This window comes from Abramis brama (genome assembly GCF_963993115.1).
Source record: "Abramis brama genome assembly, chromosome: 1".
Taxonomy (NCBI): Eukaryota; Metazoa; Chordata; class Actinopteri; order Cypriniformes; family Leuciscidae; genus Abramis; species Abramis brama.
In genome coordinates, this window is record NC_139963.1 from 69,175,325 (window position 1) to 69,199,855 (window position 24,531).

Below are 24,531 nucleotides of genomic sequence, written 5' to 3' on the forward strand. Positions count from 1 at the left end.
TCAGTAGTGATCAATCAGTACCTGTCTGCGGTTAGACACTTCAATGAGGCTGTCGAATACTGCGTAAATTATTAAATTAATGGTATTCGGCAGAGCTTGTCTGAAACGAGCTTCGACTCTGATGTTCCCGGACTTGATCAGGGAAATGTGCTGGCCACAGTCCTCGTCAGGCGATAAGTTAAATGCGTACAGCGTGTATCCGTTCAGGAAATCATTCCTGCCGATACAGAGCGGTTGATCTTTAAGGTGTCTCCCGGTCGTCATCGCCAGCTGATAATATTCACGTACTGCCAAACCGGCATCGAAATTAGGTTGTAGAGGCTTGGCGGGGAATTGTTGACCGTCTACGTAGACTGCTAGGAATTCCAGATTGTAATGTTTGAACGCGAATGGATTTTTTTCGTAGGAACCGGTGAATGCGTCGTTGTCGACCATAGCGATAACGATAGACTTTGGCAGTGTTCCTAAAAACAGATTTTCTTGATTCGAAACACGAGAGCCGGCGGGTATGGAGAACGATTTTAGACAGACCCTATCGATGGGATACTTGGCCGTGGTCGAAAGCAGCGTCTGGGCGTGAGCCAGTCTCACCGGCGGCGATACAGAAACTTTTTTGACAAATAGGGACGCCGCCACTATATGTAATTTGTAAGCCACGTCGTCGGATCTCATCAGGCAGAATTCATCCTTTGCCCGTATAAAGCGTAGCTTTAAATCCAAACCATTAATTAAAAGCTTCTGCTGAAAGAATATATCGCTGTGTATGGGGGCAAGAAGTTCCACCTCCCTGCTTCGAGCGGTGTAGGTCGATCTCTTCGTCAACCCTTCGTTACGGCCTGCGGGGTCACGCACATCCATCTGACCGGCTGTGTCTTTGTGAAACAAACCGGCGGAGAAAATAGATTCCAGCGTATCTTTACCGTAGTTGAGCAGACTTTCAAGGATACAGCGATAGGGATAAGTTCCGGAACTCTGTGATATCAGGCGGTCGCCGAGGGTTACGTCGACTTGTGAAAACATACTAGCAGCCAGGTAGTTTATTGGACCCACCGTTGACGGGTGGGGGATATCATCTCCGTCAGGCCCTTTGATTTTCACCCGTAGATAGATCATCGTGTTATTGAGATCCAAATAATCATCGCCGTTGCCGGCGATAAAAAACTCCAATGGTGCAGAGTCCGATATGGCCGATAATGGGGCTACTTCTAAATAGCCGTTTTTCTCAATAACGGTCTGCGTCAGCGGGACCGTAAATAGGTCCAACTCGGACTTGATGCATTCTCCCGACATGCGGTGCAATAACGCCATGTTAGAAAATGGTTTTTCCGACTCTCTTGATCGTCGCCTTTCGACTAACAGACGTCTTACGCTTTCTACGTACGACTGAGCGTTTCTTTGGTCCAAGTGTTGTTTTCTTCTTTCCCCACTGACCACGCCTCCTCACACCCGGTGGTTTAGACATCCTCTTACGAGCCATGACCATCAGACCCGATCCGTCTTGAGCTTTATCGTTATGAGATCGCGTGAATACGTTTGAGACGACGTCGGATACTATATTTTTAGCGGCAGATTTTAGATGGGGTTTCGCGATGCTAAATCCTCTTTTTAACAGAGGTATAGCCATCCTGAACAGGCCTCTGAAAAGACCCCCTAAGCCTGCTCCGTACATAACCCCTCCACCGGCATACCCTGGTAAACCCCCGCCGGCCTGATTTTGGTAGTAGCTGACATAGTCAGCGGTTTCTCCGGGTCTATAATAAACCATTTTTTGGTTTAAAGTGTAGTTTTACGATGACTTTCCCGTAAGAAAATGGTACTTCTTGGTTTTGATCGTCCTTCAACTCTATGGTGATGTCGGTGATGTGATCCTTATTGATCGATGCGTAATGCGGGTTGTCGTATCTAGCAATGACCGCGTCGCTGCTTTTACCCGATATATGTACGCATCTCAAAAGCGGGACGTGAGAATCACCGACCGCTTGATACTGGATGATGTCTGTGTAAACGTACAATGTGTAGAACCCCGCGTTGATATCGCATTGATGAGGGGCGTACATGATGACGTTTGCGGTAAAATCGGGTTTTTTATGATAGTTTAAACCTCCGAGAGGTTTTAGCGTCATTCCTAAAATAGTGGCCAGTCTACCACGAAAACTGACTGAAATGTTGGGTTTCGCGACCAGAAACACCTTGTTTTTTAATTCGTCGTGATTCAACACGGCCACTGGTGCCATAAGTTGATTTATAGCACGCAGTATCGCACTAATGTTTTGGTAGTAACCGCCGCTTATGTATAATTTCGTAATATTAGAAAAACCGATATTTGAGTCTTTGGAGGGTTCCGGGGCCGTATGTAGGATAAAATGACCATCTTCGTCATTAAAGTTGTACCAACTTCTAGGATATTCGATTTCGGCGAGTCCGACTTCCCATTGTCCTTTCAAGTCTATAGCTTGCGCCAGCCTGGTTGTATAGGCGGATATGCGATTTTCGGGATAAACCGACCTAGATGCATTGCACGGTAACGTGACGTAGAACCCGTGATCATCCATGGCGGTCCTTCGCTAGTATGACCTGATCCGTTAAACGTCGGGGTGTTTTAAGTCCAGCAGAGTTTTTTTATCTATGTAACTATTAAATTTTGAAGGCCATCCTAGCCATTTCACTAAAACAAGCGTAGATTTCCCTTGTTTTTTCTGACCTAAAATCTTTTCCACTTTAAAAGATTTGTTTTTACTGACAATTATTTTTTGCAACTCTTTTTCATAAAAAACCCCCTCGATGACATCACCGTCATAATCGGTGAGTCTGTAGACCGGTGGTTGACGAGGGATAGCCAAGGATACGGTGAAAAATTCCTCCGTGTAGTTCTGCTCATAACCTTTGGCGAACGGACCTCTCACTTTAGAAATCCTGACGACGTCGCCGACTTTGAATTTAAATACGGGTCTCTCGGTCTTCTTTATATCGCCGTACAAGTTTTGAAACACTTGACCCTCGTTTACTTTGTCGACGTCCACGGGTCTCATTCTGATACTTCGGTGATAACTGGTGTTGTACCCCTGCATAATGTCTTGTAAGACATCTATGTATCGTCGGGAATTTGTAGCCGTTAAAAATCTCCACATACGACTTTTTAACGTCCTATTAAATCGTTCCACGACGCTGGCTTTCAAATCGGTAGCGGTAGCGAAATGATTAATGTCGTGCTTTTTCATCACATCTTGAAATTGTTTGTTAAAAAATTCCTTTCCCTGATCCGTCTGCAATTTCTGCGGCACGCGGCCCTCTTCGAGGATAGACTCGAACGCTCTAGTGACCTCTGCGCCGCTCTTATTCTTCAACACGCGAGCCCAGGCGTACTTGCTAAATACGTCTATGCACGTCAGCAGATATTTATGACCGTCATTATCCTTGGCGTAGGCGATCATGTCGACGAGATCGGCCTGGAACTGAGTATCGACCCCATACACGACCACTCTGTTTCGTTTGTATTTTATAGGCGCTGTTTTGTGTAATGTGTAAGCGTCCTCACCAGCCAGCCATTCTGAAACCTGTTTATCGCTCAGACGGACCCCGCTGTCTTTCAAGACGGCGTCTTTTAATCGTTTTTTACCGCCTAAAGAGCCTGGGTTGGAGGGCGTATAATAAGCCTCTTTCATGAGCTCCGACATGCTGCCGTTGCACCCGTTGGAAAAGAATGACGTGTACAAGCGGTTTGAATCAATCTTTTATTAAAAACGTTACAGGATATAATAGAAGATAGTAAACATGGATATAATAGAAGATAGTAAACATACTATAAGTAAAAATGGATATAATAGAAAACATGCATACAGTGACTAAGTAAAATGGTATTAATATAATACAACATGTAAAATACACACTCTAAGTAAAAAAAAAAATGGATATAATATGATAAAACATGTAAAATACACAATCTAAGTAAAAAATGGATATAATGGGATTAATATAATAAAGCATGCAAAATAGGTATATAATAAAAAATACAAACTCTAAGTAAAAATGGATATAGCGGGATTAATATAATACAACATGGAAAAATGGATATAATGACGTTACACACACACACACACACACACACACACACACAATAAAAGTAAAATGGTTATAACAGGATAGAAAATGGATTAATAATAGCGTCAGTGGTAATCTAACCAGAAAAGAAAATCGCGGCAGGCCATCATGTTTTTGTCTAGGATGTAATCGACGTACATTACGACAATTTTGTCTACGTTTTTAATCACTTCAACGATTCTGATAGCGTCGTCCCGATCATCGGAGTCATATTCTTTTGATTTCTTCATTAGCTCGGTACAGACATCCATCACATACGTACAAGTACACAGCAGATCGGTGACCCCGAGCGGGGATTGTGATTCACACAGCATATCTAGAACCTGTTTTATCATCACAACGGGTGGATCGTTACCGGCAACACATTTGTCCGTCATATAGTCCCATGAGCTAGTCAGTCCTCTTATATACACCATATTTTTCTTGAGATTAGCCTCGCGCACAGTATCTTGACATGGAGTATCGGGGTGGGATGCGTCCATAATAATCTTGCTCATGAGATCGGTCATCTGGTCTCTGTAATGCTCTTTAAACAATAATTCCATACACCACTTTAGGCTACAGGCTGCACCCATGTTGGAGATGGTTTGGTCACTGGCCATTCGCGGTGGGGAGATTTTCCCAGAGATCGACGACGTCGTAGACTATTTCCTTGCAGGGTTTGTCCAGAAGTCTCGCCCTGATTTCTTCCACCTTGGCGGCGATGAATGGTTCGTCTTTTAATTCGCGCAGAATAGTCCCGACTGTTCCTTGAATACGGTGGGGTTGAGATTTTAACCCCAACCGTCCTAGGAGGGTGGTGATGATGGAATGAAAAGAGGGTTTAAACAGCTTGCCTGAAAGTTCGTCAAAGTGTGTGTCGAAGTAGTAGTTGGGAGGGTCAAACAGACAGGAATGTTGCAGCTGGCTAGGATGGTTAATCGCACAGCCCTCGCAGTCGTCCTTCTGCTTGTCGTTGATGAGATGTTGCAGCAAAATCACGGTCGCGGCTTTTATGATTTTGAATCCGACGTCGCTGAAACAGCCGTCTGTGACGTCGAAGACGCGATTAGAATGAGGCAGGGTCCGGTCGATTGTAGATGCGTCGTGCGATTGCCGATCGTTATGGATCCCGAGACTTTTGACTGTCTCAGGGGGCGACTCCCAGCCTTTGTCGATGATATTGTTAGCTGGACCACCGTCGCATCCATCGTTGGACGATTCCGTGTCTTTGCGAGGGTTGATGAGGTAAGTCAGGCTGTCGGATCCATGTTTTTTGCTGGATGGTGAAGGTTTAGTGCAACCGCAGTCGCACTCGATCATCGGATCCCAGTCTAAGCTACGTTTGATAGCCGGACCAGAGTCGTTTTGGAGGTCCGAGGGTTCAGGGGTGATGATGATGTTGCCAGGAGCCCTATCGTTTTCAAAGCAAGATTCCAAGGCTATGCGCCGTCTGACCGTTTTAGCCGAGACCCAGTCGTTGTGGAGGCCCGATGGACCGCAGGCATCAGTCAGAGTATGTAGGGGTGCGTCGTCGTCGGGAGGGTCGAGAATGCTGCCGAAAGAGATACCGCAGCTGCATACGTGATCGGGTTCTGAAGCGTCGTCTTCAGCCATGGTTTATAAATGCTGCTTGGGAGGGTCGGGTCGCTGTATTTTATGAGCGCGGTGGAAAAGGGGGTGGGAACGTTGGAGCGCTTCAGCCTTGATTTATATACGACGCTTGACAAGGTCCGACCGCCGAGCTTTATGATGGCTGTAGTAAATGGGCGGGGACGGCAGAGCGTACGTGCTGCTCCGTGCACATCTCTCAGGGTGGAACAGCTGCACTTTAATTTTGTTGTATCCATCATGCATGTCGCACCATTTGAACATTTTGTTGATGATTGAAAAAACACTGCTCAGCAGATCCAGATCGCACCACTTGAACAAGAATTGCATTTCATACAGATCCTGATGCTCTTTAGGCAGGATGGGGCCCATCCGAGTGTTGTTGAGCTTTGTCTTGTCTTTACAGCAGAATATGTAAACAGAATCATTCGGCTTCTTTTGAGTATGGTCACCTACCACACGGTACCGGACATTCGGGGTCACCCCGTCCCACTCACCCACGTACAAAGGCTCCTCGCCGCCGTCATTCAGATCCTTCCAGACACGTTTGTAAAATAGAGACCAGTCTTTTTCAGGGAATACCACGCACGCGTCTTGCCCCGGCTGAAACTCGTCGACGCCATCAGTGGTGTAGAGCGTAACTACTCGAGTTGGTTTGTGAAATTTGTAGCCGAATACACGGTTGCTACACATCAGAAATTCAGCTTTAGTCCATTCCGAAATTTCATGGAGAAAGCTGGTCAAACGGATGTGTCCTAAAGGTTTTCTCGGTGCCATAGTCAGACTTTCCATCATCCTGTTGCTCAACCCCGCATCTGGGGATTGAGGGGAGGATAAACCATCCATGCTCATGTAGCTCATGTTTCCCTTTCTGGTGGTGCATGTAGAACACACTGACCCCATTTATATACGCTTCTCACTTTCACTGCGGTGGGGGCGCAGGTCTCTGACACAAGCCATATAACCACACACACACACACACATATAACTGGGACAAAGTTCAAACAACCGGCAAAAACATCTGTTCTATTAATATAGGACAAAACTAACCCTCAAAATTATGATTTAGTCCTTGCTAGGTCATAGTTCAAAACTAACTGTCAAACAACATGATCGATAGGCTAGCAGGGTCAATAGGTTAATCCCATGACCGCATTCCGGAAGTTCAACCCGTCAATCATAAAGGTCACCGGAAGTTCAACCTGCCAAAAGGTCAAAGGTCAAAGTCGTAAATCATTTTGACACATGGTGTCCCATAAGTACTACTATTCAGCATCAAGCACATCTCTTCCCTCCACTTCAGAACCGCCCAGCGATTCAGCATCAAGCACATCTCTTCCCTCCACTTCAGCACCGCCCAGCGATTCAGCATCAAGCTCATCTCTTCCCTCCACTTCAGAACCGCCCAGCGATTCAGCATCAAGCACATCTCTTCCCTCCACTTCAGAACCGCCCAGCGATTCAGCATCAAGCACATCTCTTAACTCCACTTCAGCACCGCCCAGCGATTCAGCATCAAGCACATCTCTTCCCTCCACTTCAGAACCGCCCAGCGATTCAGCATCAAGCACATCTCTTCCCTCCACTTATGCACCGCCCAGCGATTCAGCATCAAGCACATCTCTTCCCTCCACTTCAGAACCGCCCAGCGATTCAGCATCAAGCACATCTCTTCCCTCCACTTCAGAACCGCCCAGCGATTCAGCATCAAGCACATCTCTTCTCTCCACTTCAGAACCGCCCAGCGATTCAGCATCAAGCACATCTCTTCTCTCCACTTCAGCACCGCCCAGTGATTCAGCATCAAGCACATCTCTTCCCTCCACTTCAGCACCGCCCAGTGATTCAGCATCAAGCACATCTCTTCCCTCCACTTCAGCACCGCCCAGCGATTCAGCATCAAGCACATCTCTTCCCTCCACTTCAGAACCGCCCAGCGATTCAGCATCAAGCACATCTCTTCCCTCCACTTCAGAACCGCCCAGCGATTCAGCATCAAGCACATCTCTTCCCTCCACTTATGCACCGCCCAGCGATTCAGCATCAAGCACATCTCTTCCCTCCACTTCAGAACCGCCCAGCGATTCAGCATCAAGCACATCTCTTCCCTCCACTTCAGCACCGCCCAGCGATTCAGCATCAAGCACATCTCTTCCCTCCACTTCAGAACCGCCCAGCGATTCAGCATCAAGCACATCTCTTCTCTCCACTTCAGCACCGCCCAGCGATTCAGCATCAAGCACATCTCTTCCCTCCACTTCAGAACCGCCCAGCGATTCAGCATCAAGCACATCTCTTCTCTCCACTTCAGAACCGCCCAGCGATTCAGCATCAAGCACATCTCTTTACAAAGTTTACAAAAAGGCTGCACCATTAGACCCTGCTGACTGGCCATCTGTTTTAATTGAGAAGGTAAGAACAGAGTTTGTCCTCAGAGGACCATATCATATAAAAAGCAATTTCACATTTCCGAAACAAAAAGATGGGAGAAGATGTCAGCATGACTATTTTAATAGAGTCTTAGTCAATGGAGAAAAAATCAAAAGAAGCTGGCTAATGTACTCAAAAAAGAAGGACAGTTTGTACTGCTTCTGCTGCAAAATCTTTTCTCAGAAAGATTTCAAATTGATTAAAGAAGGACTAAAGGACTGGAAAAATGCAAGCCACTTGCTCAAGGTCCATGAGGATAGCCATGAGCACAATACAAACATGGCAACATGGAAGGAATTAGAGGTTCGTCTTGCAAAAGGGTTGACCATAGATAAGCAAGAGATGGCACTCGCTGAGGCAGAGAGAAACAGGTGGCGAGAGGTGCTTACCAGACTGGTGGCAATAATTCAGTCCTTAGCTGAAAGAAACATTGCTTTACGGGGATCCACAGACACATTAAACAAACCAGACAATGGCAATTTTCTTAAAGAGGTGGAGCTAATGGCCAAATTTGACCCAATAATGAAGCAGCATGTTGGTAGGGTGGAAAGTGGAGCTGGAAGTCACACACATTACCTGGGCAAAAGAATCCAAAATGAACTCATAGACTCAATAAGCACAAAAATACTGGAAAAAATATTGGAAGAGATCAAGACCTCAAAGTATTTCTCCATCATTTTAGATTGCACCCCTGATCTGATTCATAAAGAACAGCTCTCTGTGATTGTCAGGATTGTTTCACTGGAAGAAGAATTGCCACAAATTAAAGAACATTTCATGGGCTTTCTTGTAGCAGAGGAGTCAACCGGGGAAAGTTTGTCTGCTCTCATCCTCAAAAGACTAGAGGAGCTGAACATCCCCTTTGAGGACTGCAGAGGACAATCCTACGATAATGGTGCCAACATGAAGGGAAAGAATAAAGGTGTTCAGGCTAGGCTGCTTCAACTGAACTCAAGGGCCTTTTTTGTCCCATGTGGTGCCCACTTCTTAAATTTGGTGGTAGCTGATGCTGCTAAGAGCTCACCAGATGCCATTGGCTACTTTGGATATGTAGCAAAATTGTTCAAACTCTTCTCAGCCTCCACCCATAGATGGGATATCCTCCTGAAACACGTCAAAACCACCCTGAAATCATGGTCAGACACCAGGTGGGAAAGCAGGATAGACAGCATCCAGGCAGTAAGGTACCAGGCTGGGCAAGTCGGAGATGCTCTTCTGGAGGTGAGGGAAACTACTCAAGACCCAGTTGTGAAAGTTGAAGCCCAGTCTTTGGCTGAGGAGATTGGATCCTACTGCTTCTCTATTTGCACAGTCATTTGGTATGATATTCTCAACAAGATCCAGCATGTGAGTAAACAGATGCAATCACCATCCATGCAGCTAGATGTGGCAGTTGACATGCTGAAAAAAACCAGGGAATCTCTTGACGGCTACAGAAATACTGGATTTTCTAGTGCACAGGCAACAGCCAAGGAAATGTGTGAGGAGATGAACGTGGAAGCTGTAATCAAACAAAAGCGGTTGAGAACCACAAAAAGGCACTTTGGTTACGAGGCTCCAGATGAGCCTATTGGTGATGCACTTAAAAAATTGGAAACACATTTTTTTAATGTAGTCGTGGATACAGCCCTCTCTTCACTAGATGAGAGATTTCAGACCCTGGGGGAGGTGAATGACAAATTTGGAGTTCTCCTGAACTTTCCCAACATGTCCAAAGAAGAGTTGTTAGAGCACTGTCAAACCCTGAGCACAGCTTTAAGCTATGATGGACAGCCAGACATTGATGGCAGAGAACTTGTATTAGAAATGCAAAACTTTCCACATCTGCCATCAAAAAATATGACAAACATTGAGCTCCTGACTTTCCTGCACGAGAAGAAGCTGATGGAAATTTTCCCCAATATGTGGGTCGCTCTGAGAATCTCTGCCACTCTACCTGTGACAGTCGCTGCTGCTGAAAGGAGCTTCTCTAAGCTCAAACTGATTAAAAACTACCTGAGATCTACAATGGCTCAAGAACGTCTCAGTGGACTTTCAGTCATTAGCATAAATCATGTGGTCTCACAACAGCTGTCTTATGATGATATCATAGATGACTTTGCTGCTCGAAAGGCAAGGCGAGTAAGACTGTAGAACATTTGCTATACATTTGCATAGTGCATTCAAGTTTGTATATAGTTATTTATTTTTTGTGCAATGCTCTTATTTATAATTTTTGGAATGTTACATATGCTGTAAGAAAGGCAAGGAAAGCAAAGGAAAGCAATGTTTCTGTAATATAGTTTTTTTTTGCAATAACATAATATAATATAAACATATTTATATTGTATCTATAATACGTTTGTGTGTGTGTTTCCAAAATATTTTCAAAATAAAGAAAAACAAGACAAAGCTGTGCAGTTTGTTTCTGTGTAAGTTTATGAACAAAATTCCAGGGGCACCAGGTGAAATCTTGCCTAGGGCAGCAAATTGGCCAGGGCCGGCCCTGCCTCTTAAAGGTGCCATAGAATGGATTATTTTATTATTTTATAATGTTTCCTGGGGTGCCCTTATAATGTTAGTATGCTTTTTAGATCAAAATTTGTTATAATTTAGAAATAAAAGGCATATTTCCTAGCCTGATTTCATCCATTGATTTGAACACTCTGTTTGAAGGGGCGTGTCTGCTGTGAGACTTCAGTGTTGTTGCCCACTGCTGTGATTGGCTGACATGCTTGCATATGAAATATCTGGCATTACATGTAGAGCTATCTGGAAAACTTTTACTATTACAGCTTTTATATGTTTTTACTATTACAGCTATCGGGATTAACGAATCATGAGAAGTTTTTTTTAAAGTATTTAGATCTATTCCCATCACATAAAAGGTTTCAGTGATGAGCACTGAGCAGATGACAGCCTGTTGATCGCGTGAATGAAGATCTTATCACTGCAACGCGATATACTGATGCATAAACAGTGTTGAACGACTTTGAAAGAAAGATTATCTGTCTGAATTTGAACAATTACACATCAGAAATTCACATAACCCACTGGTTCTCCAGAGGCTCGGATGAAGGAGCAAAAAAATATTTTTGTGTTCATTTGTACAACCAAACACTGAGCAACTGCCATGCTTCGTTCGCTCGTTTGCAAGCCATGATGTCTCTCGAGGAAAAAACAATATCGCGCTGGATCTAGATAACACAATGTAAATTATCGTTAATAAAATCCCTACTTGCCGCTTGCGGGAATATAACGTTAGTTGAAATTGCCCCCTTCGTCCGTTTGAGACGCCGAGAGAAGCCTGGCTGCTTGATATTGTTGTAACAGTCCGTGGTGAAATGGGCAGAGCAACTAAACAACTTCGAATTAAACTGTAGCGGTATCCGATTATAGATAGATAGATTATAGATAGATCTGCCATTTTCCCTATGATCCTCCTCCTGCTTGTTTCTTCACCTGCAGAACTTCTGATGATTCGGCTGTGCAGTTTCGCCTGGCACTGAGCATGGGCTGGCATATGCAAATTTTTAGAGGCGTACATATTAATGATCCCATCGGTTTCGTCACAGTTGGTGTTATGTGGAGATTCGCCCGTTTTTCAGGGGTGTTTTTCAAAAACGAGATTTAAATAAGAAAGAGAAAACTATGGTGTTTGAGACTCACTGTATGTCATGTCCATGTACTGAACTCTTGTTATTTAACTATGCCAAGATAAATTCAATTTCACATTCTATGGCACCTTTAACATCCTTGATGTGTCATTACAAGTGCACAGAAAATGTGAGTGATTCCTTCTGAGTGAACACGAGTGGATCTGACTGCAGTAGATGTGAAAGATATGTATAAAAATGATGTTATTTAAACCAGCGCAAATACCTGTGTTTACATCCTGTTTTTCGGTTGAAGTCCAAAGTAGTCGATTGCCGAGTTCACGCGCGTGATCATTGGTAACTAAACCTATGCGCGTGAACTCGGCAATCGACTACTTTGGACTTCAAACGAAAAACAGGATGTAAACAGGTATTTGCACTGGCTTAAATAACATCATTTTTATACATATCTTTCACATCTACTGCAGTCAGATTCACTCGTGTTCACTCAGAAGGACTCACTCACATTTTTTGTGCACTTGTAATGACACATCAAGGATGTTAAGAGGCTAAAAGCAGGTTTAGTACTTGCCCCATTGAAGTCAACAGGGTGCAAATTTTAAAAATAGAATAACTCGGTGTAGGCAACACCGATTTTTGTCGTTGTTCTCTGTATTGACAGCACTCCAAATGTACAAAAAATGAGCTCAATGTTAAAATTGACCGGAGTTCTCCTTTAATGGTGCTCACTGGTACATAGAAAACAGCAATCTATTGACCTCATACAACCATACCATGAATTCAAAGCACTAACCAGACAAGAAGACAATATAATGATTCAATTCACTTATGAGCTCATTCGATTTACAGCAGCTTGCATGAACAGCCGCACAAATAGCACCATTCATTTTGGAGTGAAAGACAATGGACAAATTGAGGTTTTCACCAGCCAACTTTCAGCTCTGTTGCCATGTTTGGGCAGAAATCCCCAATTCAAGAAAAAACTGCTACGTGAGTAAACAACAGTGGCATTATACAACAGAGATTCTACATAACAATATGACGGTAACATATCATGCACTCTAAGAGGATCAGATAGTTGGTTTATTTTTGCTTCTTCATCAATGAAATCTCTGAAGGTCTCAACAGAGGAGGATTAAACAACTCCAGAAACAGCATTACCAACTTCACTTATTAACTTATTAGATTCACTTTGAGAACATTGTTTGTGTACACAAAGTTTACTAAAAAGAAAGATTTTGAACAACTGTCAGTCAAAAATAGTTGATCTCCGTAACAGGTGAGTAAAGCTCCTAAAGCTTAGTTCCATATAAATTCACGGATAATTTGTTGTTTTGTCGTTAGTGAAAATCAATATTGACCTTGTATTTGGAAAAGGATCCTCAAATAAGAAACAATACTAAAATTCAGTGTCAGTACATTCACATTCGGAAATCGACTAATTTTGATTGACAAAAATGCTGGCGGCCGGAAACAACAACAGCTACAGTTATTCAAAATCTTTCTTTTTAGTAAACTCTGTGTACACAAACGATGTTCTCAATGCTGGAGTTCATGTGTAGAGCCCCTGGTGATACTTTGAACAAAGTTTCATGTTGTGACGAGCCTTCTTAGTATTTTAAAAAATAGCGATGTTTGATGCTATCATAAAAGTGCCCCATGCACTTCCATTCACAAGGCATGTTAACCTAAAACGAAAATATGGTCAAACTTAAAAGTGGCGTTTCCATTTTAATTATGCTTTTAAACGAAGGTTTGCCTCGGGTAGATTAACAAAAGAGCCCAGGTTGCATTTTGGAGTTACCCTTTAACACCCTGTTCGTGGTACCAAGCAGTGTTAATTTAACTGCATAGTTACTAGAAATGTTTACCTTGGATAGTATACAATCTGCATGCATACATTTTACATTTATATTTATTCATTTAGCTGACGCTTTTATCCAAAGCGACTTACAATTGCTATATATGTCAGAGGTCGCACGCCTCTGGAGCAACTAGGAGTTAAGTGTCTTGCTCAGGGACACATTGGTGTCTCACAGTGGATTCAAACCCGGGTCTCTCACACCAAAGGCATGTGTCTTATCCATTGCGCCACCACCACCCTGATACAAAATAAGTCCTCACATTCTTCCTTGTGGTACCCTCTCAGTGAAGCACCTGAATGTACGGCTCATTATGCAGCTCATTATGCAGGTCTCAGATGTGAATCACATCATTCTACATCGGCTTTCCTGTAGCTCAAACAGTAGAGTGTTGGTGCTTGCAACACCAAGGTCATGGGTTCGATTCCCAGGAAAAGCAAGGACTGATAAGAATGTAAATGTGTACCTTGAAATGCAATGTAAGTCGCTTTGGCTAAAAGTGTCTGCCAAATGCATAAATGTAAATCATTATTCATGATCATTCACATCCCCATGCATATTGCCTTTCCAAACAAAACGTGTCTTACAAAGTTTAAATCAATGTATTGTTTTATGTGAATGATTAGGCAGGATGATTTTCAGATCATTTTGAAGAAAAAACTGTAGGCGACAACATCCATTAGTCAAAAGTCTTGTGGACACATATTTAGTATGTGTTTTGTGGCCTTATTTCAGAAACTTTCATTTTTAGTTTTCTCAATAATCATGCATAAACATTATTCTCTCAAAAATACAAACATGTACATACATGTTGCTCACATATTATGGTAGCCCTGTTTGTGCTAAATAGAGTGTAATTACACCTTTGCACATTGGCGTAGATTAACGGTTTGAGGGGAGTGGTTAAGCGTTTTCAACCCAAGCCCGTCAAACCTGGCATTGCTATGGCCTGCTTGGGCTGGATCTGGGCCGACACAATGTTGTTATCTGGGATCTGTGACCTCTGAAAGTAACCTAATAATTATAATTTCTTTCAGGATTTCCAATGTGGTTGGATGCATTGATGACACACATTTTCCCATCATCACTCCATCCAAAAGTAAAAACAGAAAACTGTATGGAATGGGAGGATGCCAGATGGAAGGGTAAAGATATATGCTGTAACCACCACAACAGCTGTCAAATAAACACAATTTATTCACAATTTATTTGGTCATCTTTTTTAGCGCAATTTTCCACCGGACAAATTGCGCTTGTTAACTCATGATTTCTGTTCTGTGCGTCTGTGCGCACCAATCTTGCACTTCTATCTACTCCTCAACCAGACCACCTAGAGACTTCGGGTTTTCGGCATTATGTTAAGGAAGGTCTAATCTCGGGAACGCACAAAAAAAATCCAGGAAAAGATTTACTATCTCTTAGTGTTGTGATCCCATGAGGTGAGAAAATTGCGCTAAAACACTCACTGAGTTTTTATTACTTGTTTCCTACAAAGGGATTTTAATATTCTTCCAATACTTGGTATTGTGGCCATCTCCTACATCTATCAGTGGTGCTGGTCCAGCTTCTGCCTTCTTGCTGTTGCACTCTAAAAAAAGAGATGTGTTAAAAAACAACACACATCATGTGTTGATGGTATTTGACACATGTTGTGTATATTTTAACACACAATGTGTGTTAAAATGTAACTCTGGATAAAATAGCACTGGGTGGAGGAGAGTTTGTGTTTATGAAAAAAATATAGGTATATTTTATATGGTATTCCATAAAAAGCTCTAAAATCATAAAGCAATACATTCAAATAAATAAATTAAATCTTAATTCATGAAAACTTAAAGATTAGCGGGTGGTTTTTTGCAGCCAATCACATCATGCCTCTTTTTCAATGTATTTTTCAAATGCTGCTTTCACTTGTTATTAATAACCAGATTAACTTTATTTCTGTCAGACAGAAGCTCTTATTGAGAATGAACAGGTTTTGGTGTTGACGATTCACTGAATGTTTAATTTAAAGTCACCTGAATCGTGATTAGTGTCAGCTTTATTTGGGCTCTTGACTCTTTAACATCAGTTTTCTCTGATTGCTGTAAATGTGTATTTATTTTAACACATTTGAAACAGCAAAAATAATCATGAGAAAAATATGCTCAGATGATATTATCATCATCATGGACGTGTAAAATCGTTATGCTCAGTAAGAGTGTAATATTTGAAAGATGAGTATAATATATTAAAGATAATTTTTAAAAAGATTAGCATAATGAAATTAACTTATTATTATTTTTTAATAACATAACATTCCAGACTATGGTTTCAAACAGACCTCAAGAATCAGCACATGAATCTCAACAATGGTGACAAAAATAAAGCTTCATGCCGCAATGCATGCTGGGTGCCACCATAGTACAAATCTCATCCATGACTCCCAGCATGCATTGCGGCATGAAGCTTTTCGTTTGTCACCATTGTTGAGATTCATGTGCTGATTCTTGAAGTCTGTGTTTGACTAGTTTCTGCTGCAGATTAAAATGTTCAGAAAACATTTTTTTTTTTTTTATTCTGCACTGCTGGACAGCATGATGTAGTTTCACAAGATTGTTATAACTAACAGCACATAAATAAATAAAATGCAAACCAGCCATATACTATAAACTTGATCAGATCAGCACTTGCTGATTACAACATCATCAAGAAACACCTGATCATATTTTCTCTCGTCATAACAAATGTATTTGATTAAAATCCAGTTAGAGCAGCCAGAGAGAAACACTAAAAGAAGAGTAAAGGGTCAAGAGCTCAAATAAAGGAGCCATTAATCACGATTCTGGTGACTTCAAATAAAACATTCAGTGAGACATCAAAATCTAAACCTCTGTTAATTCTCAATAAGAGCTTGTCTATGTAGATTCATGATGTCTAAACCATCCAAATGTTCAAACAAACTCTTTATTAAACGTCACTGGACTCCATAAACACAAGTTAACAATAGGTTTCAGTGTTCGTCCAAACACTCAGTTGTAAAAACACAGGAAGTAACTCTGGCAAATACTCACCGACTACAGTCACATGTGACACATATCTGATATAAGTTGTGTAACTATAACACATTAGTGTGTAAAAGGTTTCAACACACTTCTGTGTAAGAGGAATAACACATTAGTTGTGTTAAAGGTAATACAAAATGTGTAGTCCTTATAAACACAGAGATGTGTTAAGAATCGACACAGGTTGTGTGTTAAATTTGACACAACATGTGTTGTCCCTGAGCACACACACTACATGTGTTAAAATATACACAACATGTGTTGTCCCTTAGCACCCCATATGAAAAAAACCTGCATGGTTCATATACAGCAACCATATATCTTCCTTACTTAAATCGTCCAGAATTACCTTCTGTGTTTCATATAAGGCCAATACATGTCCTATACAAAATCAGACCGATTATGGCCCATTTCATACTAAATAGCACACATACAACTTGTAGGGGATTTTTGCGTTTCATATGAATACTGTTAAAAGACTTATATGAGTTTTACATGACAAAAGTATGCAAATGTGTATGGTATTAGTAGTATATAAAACTCATATAAAATTCATATATAAATCATTTAAAGTTCTTTTATTGAATCATATGCTAGTCAAATTAAAGTCATATAGAATTTATACACGTTTTGTGTCATTTGTTTATATGTTTCATACAGATTTCATGTTTTGATGACCAACATCTGATTCACTTATATGCAGTTGGCAAATTTTTAAAGGGATACTCCACTTTAAAATGAAAATTCTGTCATCATATACTCACCCTCATGTTGTTTCAATCCTTTATGCTTTTCTTTCTTCTGCTGAACAGAAAGGAAGATATTTAGAAGAATATCAGTAACCACAGTTTCTGGTCTCACTGACTTCCATAGTATATTTTTTCCTACTATGGAAGTCAGTGAGACCAGAAACTGTCTGGTTACTGATATTCTTCTAAATATCTTATTTCTGTTCAGCAGAAGAAAGAAATTCATAAAGGATTGAAACAACATGAGGGTGAGTATATGATGACAGAATTTTCATTTTAAAGTGGAGTATCCCTTTAAACTGTACAGTGCAGAAGCCAGTTCGAGGATTACTAGCTGTCAGAATATCACTGACCTTTATGAAGACTGTTAATTTTCCTACAGGATTTGAAAGAGCAGAATAAAGCAATGACATTGTAAGACTGTGTATTTACATTAATTGTGAACTGTCTGGGCCTGTTGTTTGTGAACAAACCATAACATATTATTGCAAATGAACAAAGTTGAGTCAAATATGTTTCTAGCACAGTGATTAAAATGTTGAAAATTGGCTGGAATAAGTTTTTCTATATTAACTCTGGTGGTGATGCACTCTAAAAACTTTTAATATGATTTGTGTTTGGTGAAACATTTTTACACTTTATTATTAATATTAATTAGATTTTTAAGCAGTGAAATAAATTACATACACTGTATTAACTGAGTAAATGTAAGTAAAACTAATTAAATAGATCTGAGTAACTGCATTTGGTACATTAACAAATAAAATTGAGTAGAAATAATTGGGGGGGGGGACATTTAAAAACAAATATTTATGAGTAATATTAACTGTGTTTATATGCCAGTAATATTAACTTTTTTATTTCCTCTAAACCTTTGTAAAAATATTCCATACAACCACCGGTATAACTACATGACATTGGCCTTTATTGTCGATGAGTAGCCTACAGCAATACAGCATATTTTATACTATTTTTAACACATATACAATATTGCCTACATTTAAACTCATGTAAGAAACATTTTCAAAGTAAAACTTAAACATTTAGGCCTAAACATTCAAGTAATTCAAGTGTAATCAACCGGTCTGTTATCCAGTATCCACCGGATCAGCGCTGGTTCAACAGCCGGAGACGGACTCGCCTCTGCGGGGGAGCCTCTAACTTTACACCGCCGTCCTGCGTCACTCACAGCCGAAAGATGCTGCGACGCGACTGACTCTATAACCTGCCAATAAACAAACAGTGCACAGTTCTGAGGACATTTTATCATCCAAATTAGTTATATTCATTATCTTTAGGAATATAGTCGTGTGTTTTTTATGCAAGGCGTTAATCATGCGAAAAGACAGGCGCGCTCGTTTAGCTCGTATGTTCTTTCGCATTAAATAAAATGATTTGATGCACATTAATGATTATATAGATAAAATTAAACATGTACACACCTGAATTTCACAGAGGAAATGCACCAATTCTGCGCCGCTGAGGAGAGAAGAGGAGAACTGCTCTGACTTTACCACTGATAGGCCAGCAGTGGATCTGTATCCGTACCCTCCTCACACAGCGGGCGACTCACTTTCCTCACACAGCGAGCGACTCACTTTCCTCACACAGCGAGCGACCAGGGGGGCATGGATTTCTATTATTTTGAAGGTACCCCCGGGCGCCGCCATTGGCTAGCGGACCCCCACCTGCTGTTAGCATCCCATTGACTCCCATTCATTTTGGCGTCACTTTGACAGCGAATAACTTTACATCTGAGGCGTTTAAAGACTCCATTTGTCCATTATTTATTTCTAAAGAAACACGACAATGTATAAAAGGCTTCATTACCTTGTAGCTTACGTTACGGCCCCGTAGAAGCAGTTTTTGTAAAAATAGGCTAACGATTGCGTCATAGCAACGCGACTCTCTGTCGCACAGTAGGAAATTATGGAACGCCGTTGGGGACAATACCTATTATATGCAACGCGTGAAATTTGGACGCATTAACACGCACAGTTTGTACGCGTCTTTTTGGTCCGTGTGAACGCGAACGTTTTGTACGTCTAAACGCGAAGTTTTTTGTCATGTTATTTAAAGACACGATCGTTTGTATCGCCTTAACGCAACATTTTTGTCCGTGTATTTTTTGTTACGTGTTTCTAGACGAACGTTTTCGTCGTGTAAACATGACATTTTTGAACGTGTAATATTTCTGAGTCTTATTTGATGTGCGACATACACATTTTTCTGTTTTAGTTAAACTGGTGATAATTTAGAGTCAATGATTAAATACATTCAATGACTGCATGAATTAACATTATATTCTTTTGTAACGTTAAAGGAATTTGTCCTGTAGGTAAAGTGAGTGGTCTCTGTGATCCAACGACCATATTTCCCCTCTGGTTAATACATTCGAGGTGTCTATTTGGACCACTGCAAATAGCCTACTTGTTGGCAGAACTAATTATACTAGGCCAGTCTACCCTATATGTGGAAAAAGTCACCTCTTTAGTCAGCGGTTTCTGTGGCGTAACGTGTAAAGGGAGACCGGGGTTCTATTCCCACTGACAGCGCTTTTTTTATAACTTTACAGTTATTAAACGCATTTGTTTTCAATAAAAATGATTTGACTTAAAATTCATTTTAATTCATAAAAGTTACATTTAGGTAGGTTCGGGGTAGCTCTAGGTCTTTAATATCTAAATAAGTTGTCATGATTTTAATATTGTTTTATAAATTTAATGATCTACTGTCAGTTATATTGCAGGATGTTTAATGCACAACAATACTAATGAGCAAATACTAACGTTATCTGTCACTATTTATAAGTAAATAGCATCTAAATGTCTACTGAATCCACAACTGTTGCTTACACTTGGACTTGGACTGGCTGCCCCACAGTTTACGTGGTCCGCCTGCTGTAGTGATTCTGTAATTATGTGTCGTATGATTGTGTCTGTGTTTAAATGTTGAATAAAGATTTGTAAATTGTCATAGGCTACTGGTGCTTTGTTTTCTGCTTTTGTATTTGCCTTATTGTTATAATATAATTGTTAAATTTGTGATTGTTACAATATATTGTTGTTATTAGATTATTTTTATCTGACATACAGTACACATACAGTATATGTGTATTAATTATTTCCAGTCAAACTGACATCCCGACTTCAAGGAGCATTCCAGAGTCTCTCATACCAGATTGATGCTGGCCCACTCGGAGATTACTCCAGTCATTTTGAAAAAAAAAATAGCCACAGTATTTAGTATTTAGCCTTTGCTAACTTTATTATTCATTGTATTTATTAAAGTTGAATGATTTATGGCATTTATTGGCACTATTATGTATAATTATTGACACCCTGGCTATGGCCGTATCCAGTGTTGTATGTTGTATACGTTAACATATGTTATACATGTGTATATAGCCTGTTATAAGAGGATGCCAACTGAACGCAGTTTGTAAAAGTTCTTTGACAGTTTAATAAAAAAATTCTAAGAGCCATCGTAGAGAGCAATCCACTTTTCCACGTTACCGGAGACAAAAAATCTGCATGAGTACAAACGGGATGAGATGCCACAGCATGACACAGCACTGACATCACAACCAACGTATAAATGCATCATTGACTCTAAAGTTTTACGCTTGCCTATGTACATGCCAACGTAAAATTACGATCTCATTCACGAACAAATGTTACGTGTGACGTTTGCATAGGTATTTGCTTACCTAACAGCACATCATCCCTCACGGAAAGAAATGTCGTCTGATGTTTATATATGTATACAGCAACGTGCCATCGCATCACAAATGCAAATTAAATCCTAAATAGAGCAACGCTATTGGCTGTTGTGCAGTCTGACGCGACACCCGAACATATACTTCGTATTTACGCGTACAAACTGTGCGTGTTAATGCGTCCAAATTTCACGCGTTGCATATAATAAGTATTGTCCCCAACGGCGTTCCATAGGAAATTACCGTATGGACAGGAGGAGAAGCTCGCGAGCAATCGGGAGGACGTGGAGACAAAATGACAAAGTAATTAATCAGAACACCTATGGCGTTCCGATCGGTTCTTTTATATGACTTTGCAACATGCAAACGTCTCAATGAACGTCTCACTCAACGTCTTATTTTATTTTTCTTTCTGCTATTTATTCCATTCATTTTAAGACGCAGACGTGACGCAGATGTCACGCTGACGTCACGTAAATCACGCGTGGCAGTGAAGTGTCGAGTCAGACGTCACGCGTCATTCACGTGTGGCAGTGAAGTTATTAATTATTTTTTTCTCTAACACGTATTTAACACGTATTTAACACTCTACTCAACACGGCTCAGTGCAGTGTGCCAGCGGTTGCGATCGGTTCTTTAATATGACTGTGCAACATGCACTCGTCTCAATGAACGTGACACTTGCGTCTGTCTTATAACATGACGTCTGCGTCTGTGATTTATATATAGGATTTTATGTGTGTGTGTGTGTGTGTGTGTGTGTGTGTGTGCGTGTGTGTGCGTGTGTTGTTTAACCCACATTTTGAGGGCCAAATGCCCCCACAAAGATGGAAATATGAAGAAACAAATAGGCTATTGCATTTTTATAGCTTATTGTTAGGGTTGTTATTGTGTTTTTAATTTTTTATAGTTTTAAAAGGCCTAGACTACAGCACTTTGGTAAACTAGAAAACAGACAATTCGATCGCGCAAACACGTAGAGAGCAATCCACTTTTCCACGTTACCGGAGACAAAAAATCTGCATGAGTACAAACGGGATGAGATGCCACAGCATGACACAGCACTGACATCACAACCAACGTATAAATGCATCATTGACTCTAAAGTTTTACGCTTGCCTATGTACATGCCAACGTAAAATTACGATCTCATTCACGAACAAATGTTACGTGTGACGTTTGCATAGGTATTTGCTTACCTAACAGCACATCATCCCTCACGGAAAGAAATGTCGTCTGATGTTTATATATGTATACAGCAACGTGCCATCGCATCACAAATGCAAATTAAATCCTAAATAGAGCAACGCTATTGGCTGTTGTGCAGTCTGACGCGACACCCGAACATATACTTCGTATTTACGCGTACAAACTGTGCGTGTTAATGCGTCCAAATTTCACGCGTTGCATATAATAAGTATTGTCCCCAACGGCGTTCCATAGGAAATTACCGTATGGACAGGAGGAGAAGCTCGCGAGCAATCGGGAGGACGTGGAGACAAAATGACAAAGTAATTAATCAGAACACCTATGGCGTTCCGATCGGTTCTTTTATATGACTTTGCAACATGCAAACGTCTCAATGAACGTCTCACTCAACGTCTTATTTTATTTTTCTTTCTGCTATTTATTCCATTCATTTTAAGACGCAGACGTGACGCAGACGTCACGCTGACGTCACGTAAATCACGCGTGGCAGTGAAGTGTCGAGTCAGACGTCACGCGTCATTCACGTGTGGCAGTGAAGTTATTAATTATTTTTTTCTCTAACACGTATTTAACACGTATTTAACACTCTACTCAACACGGCTCAGTGCAGTGTGCCAGCGGTTGCGATCGGTTCTTTAATATGACTGTGCAACATGCACTCGTCTCAATGAACGTGACACTTGCGTCTGTCTTATAACATGACGTCTGCGTCTGTGATTTATATATAGGATTTTATGTGTGTGTGTGTGTGTGTGTGTGTGTGTGTGTGTGCGTGTGTTGTTTAACCCACATTTTGAGGGCCAAATGCCCCCACAAAGATGGAAATATGAAGAAACAAATAGGCTATTGCATTTTTATAGCTTATTGTTAGGGTTGTTATTGTGTTTTTAATTTTTTATAGTTTTAAAAGGCCTAGACTACAGCACTTTGGTAAACTAGAAAACAGACAACTCGATCGCGCAAACACTGTTTCTGTAGATCATTTAAATAGAAGAATAGAATTGAAAAATAGGCTACTATTTTTTATATATAAGTCACCTGTGGTGAAAAAAACCGACTGTAAACTTTTTTTAAAAAAATAGTTTGTAAACTATTATTTGACTTTTTGTTTATGACGTTTTGCCCCTTTATTAAACATTTAAAATATTCACAAATTAATATGGATTTTTTTTTTTAGATTTTACTGGTTTTCTAAGGCCAAATTATTTTCCCGCAGTGCTGAATGAGAAGAGCCATCTCTGGAACCATACAGAGAGCTGATTTATAGGTGGTTTATAGGCTAATGATAATAAATGTGTCTGAAAAAATAACGAGGCATTTTAATTGTTTTTATTAATAAACTAGTATTTTCTAAATCAGTGTCGGCTGCAAACATATCTCCATCTCCGCTGTAGAGCGGATGCGCCTTTAGATAAACAGTATTTGCTTTAGATTCAAATTTGTTCGTTTAAAATTGGACATTTCAAGCTTTATTTTGTTTCAGTTCATTTATGAGATGCGCTCCAGTTCACGGAGATCATGAAAGCGCGCCTGATTGTTTTCTTTTATTTTACGAAATCAAAACGTTTTCTTGTTATTGTGAGTTTACTCAAATAAAAGTAGTTGCAAATTATGTATTATTATTTTCTATATGACCATAAATTATGAGCATTTTAAGTTGTTTCCACTGTTGATAGGAAAATACAAGTGTTCGCGCCCGCGCCTCCGTGCCACGCAGTGCGCGCTCCACTCCAAACAAACCATTGGATATGCGTCAAAATCTTATTTGTGATAATCAAATAAAACCCTGTAGTATTATTATTGTCTAACCTGTATTATGACTGACATATGACGAATTGCTTTGTTCCTTTTTTCGATAAAAGCGTCTTGTAAATATTGTTTGTTCTTTATTTTTTCTTTATTTTTTTGTCATTGTTATAAATAACAACGAAATAACATCAGAGAATCTTACAATATAAGTGCAATAAAAAGTCCATAAAGTGCAATCCGTTATATCACCAGTCGACAGGGAAATAACAATTGTATAAACAATATACTATGGATTGTGAGATGTAGTAAATGTCACTAATAGCGCCTCTGTGGCCCTTTCCGACCGAACACAGCGGGAACCATCACCCGAATATTAGTTCCGCCCGGACTCTTTTCTCACACGGACCCAGTACTTTTCCGTCTCAGCTGTGGCTCATCATCCCATTAGTTATCGCCTTTATAAGGCGCGGACTTTCTCTTGTTCAT

At 40.6% G+C, this 24,531-nt stretch overlaps 1 protein-coding gene across 1 annotated transcript; it reads right to left on the bottom strand.

Moving 5' to 3' along the window:
• LOC311082290 (uncharacterized protein F54H12.2-like) lies at nucleotides 1-1,308 on the bottom strand (the record flags this gene model as incomplete). The annotated part of the gene is made up of 1 exon (XM_084113033.1): nucleotides 1-1,308. The coding sequence occupies one exon, from the start codon at nucleotides 1,306-1,308 to the stop codon at nucleotides 1-3; it is 1,308 nt and encodes a 435-aa protein (XP_083969159.1).
• Nucleotides 1,309-24,531: the final 23,223 nt, after the last annotated feature.